The sequence below is a fragment of the Oncorhynchus clarkii genome, chromosome 7, assembly GCF_045791955.1.
Source record: "Oncorhynchus clarkii lewisi isolate Uvic-CL-2024 chromosome 7, UVic_Ocla_1.0, whole genome shotgun sequence".
Taxonomy (NCBI): Eukaryota; Metazoa; Chordata; class Actinopteri; order Salmoniformes; family Salmonidae; genus Oncorhynchus; species Oncorhynchus clarkii.
This window is the reverse complement of record NC_092153.1, coordinates 22,416,960-22,424,735: the sequence shown is the minus strand read 5'-3', so window position 1 is coordinate 22,424,735 and position 7,776 is coordinate 22,416,960. Positions and strand designations below refer to the sequence as shown.

At 44.7% G+C, this 7,776-nt stretch overlaps 1 protein-coding gene across 1 annotated transcript; it reads left to right on the top strand.

The window, feature by feature from the left end:
- Positions 1-294: 294 nt before the first annotated feature.
- Positions 295-7,262, top strand: LOC139413074 (NGFI-A-binding protein 1-like). The gene is made up of 7 exons (XM_071160108.1): positions 295-570; positions 1,518-2,335; positions 2,610-2,743; positions 3,070-3,241; positions 3,688-3,856; positions 4,586-4,723; positions 4,927-7,262. Exons 2-7 carry the CDS (start codon positions 1,520-1,522, stop codon positions 5,001-5,003), a joined length of 1,506 nt encoding a protein of 501 aa, XP_071016209.1. The 5' UTR covers positions 295-570; positions 1,518-1,519; the 3' UTR covers positions 5,004-7,262.
- The last annotated feature ends 514 nt before the right edge of the window (positions 7,263-7,776 follow it).

Below are 7,776 nucleotides of genomic sequence, written 5' to 3'. Positions count from 1 at the left end.
AGATCAAATAACCTAATTACGTCATAGATGACATGAGCCAATCCTTATTAGTCTATCTGAAATGTCAACAGTTGCACTTCTATACAGTCATATAGCCAGGCGTTTTAGGGTCTACTCTGCCCTCGCCTCACACCGTCCCAGTTGACCGGCGCTGCCTGCCTCTGCCACTGCTGAGATGTGGTGCTTGGTATTCCATGCAGAAGCCTCCCACGCCCCTGTCCGCCCACGCCAGGATTTGCGTCACACAGGCGCGTGGGAGTGAGCACTGTAGCAACAGCGGAATATCCCAATTTCAATCGCCGGGGAGGAGGGGGTAGGGTAGTAAGCAGGCAGCTCACACTCATCTAGTCTACAGACGTTCAACACAATCGCATTTCTATTCAAGGAGGCGGAAGGAGGGAAGGCAAACGTTGTCAAAGAACGCGAGGACTTTTTAGGCCAGAGAGGGCGCTTATTAGGAAATTATAGATCTACCTATAATTGTACAGTTTATGGCAGTTCAGCCTATACTGTAGCTGATAGATTGTAACAACTAGATAAAGGAAACGAAAGGGGACTAACGTTTACCAGGTATGTAACACTTAAAATACATCGTTGGAACAAGTTATTGGGCTATGACAATAATGTAACAGGTTGTAGCCTTGATACAATGTTGCAGCACTGTTCTATTATTGCCCACAATGGTATTTTTTACTCATCTTCCTGATGTGGATTTACTTGCAAGACCGGTTTTGAGTGACGTTTAGTCTGGTGCTGGATTACTGCATTTTGCATTTACATTTTTACTTTGTGGTGTTTTGAAACGAATTTATTTTATTTTCTATTTAGCTAGATTGATTTGTGCAAATATTCCATGGTCATATTGTCTGGATTTGCCTCTTGATCTGCTCTGTTCTTTGGAAGGTCGGTTTTATCAGGCTGCGTTGCATTTTGCCCAGAGGTTTTGACAGCATGTGGTTATGAAGTAGTTGTGCAGTTGTTTGCAAACACTCTGAATTCCCATTGATGATAAACAATCAAATTATATTATTCACATAACTAAGGGTCATTCAGCAATATCTAATTATTTGTGACATAGTCCTCTAACTTGCAAGAAATGGGTAGTTAACAATCCCTTGGCTAAAGCAAGTGGAGCATGTGTGTGTGAGAAAGGCCACCTACGCATGCTGCAAAGGAGGATTGTGGCATGTGGTCCCATCAGCAACTAACAGGGCTCTAACTGCGAACCGCCACTCTTCCTTCTGCAGCCCTAGTACTGCAGAACTTACAAAGGGAACTCAGGCGGAGTGGAGGGAGTGCCTCTTCCCCTCTCAGTCAGTCAGTCAGACACACACACACACACACACACACACACTCCCAAAAACACACCCCCACTCCCCAAAACACACACACACACACACACACACACACACACACACACACACACACACACACACACACACACACACACACATACACCAACACTCTCTGGTCAGGCAGAACCTCTTGCCCATCCCGTCTTGTGTTCTCTCTCCCAGGCATGGCAGCAGCATTGCCCAGAACTCTGGGGGAGCTGCAGCTCTACCGAATCCTCCAGAGGGCCAACCTGCTGTACTACTACGAGGCCTTCATCCAGCAGGGAGGAGATGACGTGCAGCAGCTCTGTGAGGCCGGGGAGGAGGAGTTCCTAGAGATTATGGCTCTGGTGGGCATGGCCAGCAAGCCCCTGCACGTCCGGAGGCTCCAGAAATCCCTGCGAGACTGGGTCACCAATCCAACGTTGTTTAATCAGCCCCTGACATCTGTACCGGTGTGTAGTATACCAGTCTATAAGTTACCCGAGGGGTCACCCACGCCAGTCGGCGCGGAGCGAGGGGGTAACAACAGCGCCCGTGGCGAGACCCATGTCAAGGTTCCCAAAATCATAGCTGCGACATGTCTGGATCCAGGAAAGCTGGAAGTGGCCAGGGACAGAGTGTCAGGGGGGTCTCCACTGCAGAGCGGCAGCGAGGGGCGCTTCTGGTCGGGTCACAGCAACGACAGCGAACAGAGCCTCTCTCCGTCCGACCGGGGGTCTCCGTCGTCCCCCCGAGAGGGTCTGGAGGCACTTGACGCTGCAGCTTTGCAGTCTGTCCTGGAGTGTGTGGACCGGATAACCCCGGCCCTGTCCAAGAGCGACCCCGCGGAGGTCAAAGAGCAGCTGAAGACCAATAAGAAACTTGCCAAGATGATTAGCCACATCTTTGATATGAGTGATGATGATCCAAGGAGAGCGGAGGAGATCAGGAAGTATAGCGCCATCTACGGACGCTTCGACTCGAAGAGGAGGGACGGCAAACAACTGACGCTTCATGAGGTAGGGATAAGAGATGGGATCCGTTTTGCAGTCCTAGGTTAGTCTACTCAGTGGCAGTGCAATACAGGTGACAAACCTCAGTTCCACAAGTAAGAGGTGAAAACTACAAAAAGGTAAATCACCTGAAGAAGATGTGTGCGTGCGCTTTGCTTCAGCCGTCTAAAAGTAGGTCGGCAGTAGTAGAAGTTACAACTGAAGAGCTCACTGACAGAGTTGTGTATCTACAGCTATAGTTGACAACATGACTTGTTATCACGCGTGTCCTGCCTTTCAGCTGACGGTGAACGAAGCAGCAGCCCAGCTGTGTATGAGAGACGTGGTGCTACTGACCCGTAGAGACGAGCTGTTTGGTCTGGCCAGGCAGATCTCCAGAGAAGTCACCTACAAATACACCTACAGGACCAGCAAGTAAGAGCCACTCTCCTCCACTGCACCACACACAACCTTTGCTTGTTAGAGTTAGCAATGCTAACTGAGTTAAGAGCATCGAGTTAGAGGACCATGTCAAGATAAGTTGGGAAGCATGGGTGACTTATTTACTTGCTAAGTACATTTTCTCCTTGTGGTTATTACTATGTAACTCATTACTGTAATGTGTTACATTTTACAGAGACATATTTTTAAGTTATGTAAATGATAGTATGGTATGATTCATGTCATGTTCAGACGATGCTTTCCATATCTTTCAATGTTTCTCTGCATACAAACTGAATGTGTTGTCTTCTCCACTGTAGGTCTCGCTGCGGCGACAGAGATGAGCCGTCTCCTAAAAGAATCAAGACAGAGGAGAACTTCTTTGACATCCAGGAGGCTCTGCAGGCCATCCACATGAGACAGGGCATACTGAGAGAACAGCTAGCCTGTGCCAAGTCCAAAGGAGAGGAGATAGTTGGGAGAAACCTTCAGGTAACATACTTGAAAAGTGGATTATAAAATGTAAACATGGGCCTCCCGAGTGGTGCAGCGGTCTAAGGCACTGCATCGCAGTGCTAGAGGCATCATTACATACCCGGGTTTGATCCCGGGCTGTATCACAATCGGCCGTGATCAGGAGTCCGGGTCGCCCGTGTTAGGGGAGCGCTTTACTTGGCTCATTGCGCTCTAGCGACTCCTTGTGGTGGGCCGGGCGCCTGCAGGCTGACCTAGCGGTTGTCAGGTGAACGGTGTGTCCTCCAATACATTGCTGCGGCTGGCTTCCATTGGGGGAGAAAAAGGGGTTACATTTTTTCTAATTGTATAAAGTAAACATTATCGGAGGCACGTTTCTTTGACACGGTCATTTCCGGAGGCATGTTTTTTTACAAGAGTAGGAGCAGTTGCTAATGCCCTGTAAATGTATTGTGTTTAAACAGGTGCAGTTGGACCGTCTGTTAGCCAGACAGATGGAGATCCTCCATGATGCCGCGGTACAGGAGAGGTTACACGCTCTGGACTGGAGGATACCTGCAGGGGCTTTGAAGTACCTCAGCGAGGCTCCAGGCACCAACGGCACGTCGGTAGACAAAAGCACAGAGCACCAAGGTAACGGTACGGTCTGTCTTCTGCGTCTCTCTTTGGAGTGCGCTCGTACATGAGTGCTATCCTCATGCTCCAAATTCACAGCTCTGTGAATCACCATTTCCAGCCTTCAAATCTTATTTTATAAGTCAGGGAATCATTTTGTATCTGTTTTTTTTTCTTCACACATCTCAAAGTGAGGAGGAATCATAACTGTGTTAAGCCGGTAGCCGTCCCTCAGGGACTCATCCCATCTTTGTCTTTTTCTCTCTCGTCCTTTTCTCTCTCGCACGGCCCATACTCCTGACAGCTCATTATATTCATGTTACCCATAATTATCCTCTCTCTGCACCTGTCATTAACTCTCCCACGCCTGTTTACCTCCTCCGCCATGTGGCTGCCCAGGGGCGTCTCTCTCGCTCTCGCTCTCTTTCTCTCTCTCTTTGTCTTTCTCCTCTCTCCTCTCATAAGCTATTTAAAGCACCTTATTCAAGTTGAATGAGAAGAAGAGTATAACATCTTTTTTTGGGGCACCGAGTGGAGTACAAACTCGGGCCCAGAGCAAATGCGCATCAGATCTCTCAAGATTTTGTGAGACAGAATGTTAATGTCATTTTTTTGTATCACCTAAGCAGCTTTGTGAATGGTACTCTAACAGCAGTGCCATTGGAATTGATTGTGTAAGATGGCAGCGTGCATCTCATTGGTTTACCCATGCCTAATGCTTGTCTGTGTGTTTATGGATGTTTTCAGACGAGCGACCAAGGAACTTGCGGGTGCCCAGTAAGAGTGTGGCGGAGGGGGAGCTTCCCCTGGGGAAGCAGCTAGCCAATGAGCTCAAACGATTCCATAACAACCATAACACAGATGAGGCCAAAGCACCAGCAACAGGTACAGCACCACTCGGGCAAATGTATGTTCATTCTTGAGTCACGTATGTATATGTACACACTACAAACAGTGGGTATTAGTAATAGCCTGTTGCATGCACACACCTGCCTACATTCAAGCTCCACTATGAGTGAAAAGGTATATGGTTAGAAAACACATGGCATGTTTTATTCTGATGATCTTTTCTTTGTGTTTTACCTTAGAAAATGGATCCTCGCATCAAGCGGCCAACCACACTGACAGGAAGACCATCAAATCAGAACCAGAGGATTCCACCTAGTGCCTCCCATCCTTCGTCTGTTTCCCCATCCGGTTTTAGTCATCATTTACACTTTTTACACTAAGCATCTATCTCAGTCAAATCAATGGATACTAAAGCAAGCACAGCCACAGTCGAGCCTTAACAAACCAACGTTGCCTCAAAAAAACAAACATTTATTTTCTTTCATTTTGTCTAAGGTTTTTGCCAAAGCGTCTAGAGTAGAGCATAGATTCAGTCACGGGGAAAACTGAACGGGGGATGTCCTTTCACAGGATAACTTTCATGCTGTATAGGCCTTTATGTATTTATTGATTGATGTACATGATATTATTTAAGAATGATGGGTAGGGATAGTAGCCTTGTACCACAATCCTGATCTCCTGAGCTTACACTCTGTTTCGCTACATGAATTTGAATGAAGTTAAGTGAAACAAGAGCGCAGAGGTCAGGATGGTCAGGATATGAAAAAGAACAAAAAATACCCCAAGCTATTTTTGGCTTGTCGTGTTCGATCGGTGGGTAACTGATGTACTGTAAAGAATACAGTAGGATTCTGTTTTAATCAGAGGTGGAAAGAGAGCTATCTGGAGAGGAGAAATTATAGTTTTGCATCATCCTACTGTATGTACTGTATGTATTTATGAGTGGTACTGTAAATTAAACTGAGGCTGCAGAATTTTTTGTGTATAGATCTCCAGTTAGAGTTCAGATCAGTGTTATGGGATAGGTTGGCCCGGAGATGGACTGGGACCAAAAATCAGCCCTATCATTTTTTTTTTACTTTGATGCCCCCACACCGGCCCATTTCTTTCCTCAGGGCCCCCATACCAGCCCATTTTTTCCCCCATGATAATTGTGCACAAAAAAAACTGTTTAGACAGGCACACTAGTCAAAAAAAATTGACCAGCCCATCTGGCATTTGCCCGAAATGCCAGATGGCCAGTCTGCCCGTGGGTTGGCCTAGACAAATCGAGTTTCCTTGATAAGTCTGTCAAACACATGATGTTGTACTGTAAGAATGCACATTTGAACCTCAACACAACATTAATTGAGTTACCTGTTGTATTGAGTAGGGCCCCTGGTCTGTTATTAGGGCTGGGAATTGCCAGGGACCTCACGATACGATATCACGATACTTAGGTGCCAATTCGATATGTATTGTGATTTGATACTGCAGAGCCATGAGAAAAGAGCCATGAAAGCCATGAAAAAAGAGCCATGAAAGCCATGAAAAAAGAGCCACGAAAGCCATGAAAAAATGTGTTTTGATCAGTCATGTGAATGAATGTGCCGAAAGGATGTTAGCTCACCATTTCATTTTAAAAGAAGATAGATAACAAGCTATAGAAGGGGAAATACTGGAGTTTTTGCGCATGTACAGCTAACAAGCACAAAAATAACATTGCGAGATTGTCCAAAATAATATTGCGATATATTGTCAAAAATAATATCCCGATATGTAACTTCTTGATTTCTTCCCCCTGTTATATTGTTGCACTCCAGAAAGTTGTGTTTTAATACATATCTCACTGTAGGACCGACAGGGCCAATTCGGCCTGTACTATTACAAGAATATTTGCCTAATCCCAAAAGCAGGGTTTTGTCAGTGTAATGTTGGTGTCAATCTCAGTATCATGTTTATGTGTGTAGAGCAAAAACCGAATAACTGTTGTTAGAGAAAACAAGTGAAAGTGTCTGGTATCATAAGATGTTCATGTTACACAGCCTCGTAGTCTTAGATCCTACCAGTGTTTCAGCTGTGACCACCAATGTATAATTCAAGATGTTCGTATGTTAGAATTAGCTCTCAGATGGTTGTTTAATGTTGTGTTTCCAAATGTGTAAATCTGTCTTGCTATGGAGTCTGTTGGTCTTTTTTGGCGTCACCGCAGTCACAACAGTTTTGTAATAATAGTCTCTCTAGGTCAAATAGACTGCAACAAATGCAATACTTTTGTAAGTACTGTTTAAGTACTAAGTACATACTTTCTGGGCCCACTGTCTGTTCTGTTCTGTGCTAGGTGACTTATCTTGTCCTCTGTACTGGTTTAGTTTAATCAGTGTCATGTAATGTTCACAGACCAACGCATGTCCAGCAGTGTGATAGACAGCCAAGATGTTGATAGTACATTGATTCATGTTCTTATCACTGTTATAGTCACCGAGTTAGCCCAGGCTTGCCTACACAGTAGATATGCACCTGTTTTTTTTAAACACTAATATATTTTATTTGTTATACAGCACATAAACATTATTAAACTTTATTTTTTATGGTGGTTGTCTTTCCTCATTCATGATATATGTCTGATCCAGAAAGAAGGAAAATTATATTTTCTATCTTATCAGATTTAAAAATATATATTTTATATTAGTTAATTAATTAATTAATTATGTCCTACGATAAAATAACAACATTTAGATTTTTTCGGTTCTTCTTTTTTTTTTTTTTTTTTACAGCTAGACAGCTAAACTGTTCCATGGCAGAGAACCTATACTGGTATTTATAAGGTATAATGAATGCTGACAGACAGACTGAATGTGGTCCAGTCAACAGTTTCTCTTCTTAAAAAAGAAAGGGATGATGAACCGCTGTCTGGGGTAAAGTATTTGCATCAGTGTCATATTAAAACATTCTGAAACTGCCCGATGACTCACTCTGCTCACTCTGACGCAGGTCCTTTTCATACTTCACATCTCTCTCTCTCTTTTGCCCTCTCTCTCTCTCTCTCTCTCTCACACACACTCCCTCGCTCTCTCTCATTTCTTTCTCTCACACACACACACACAGAT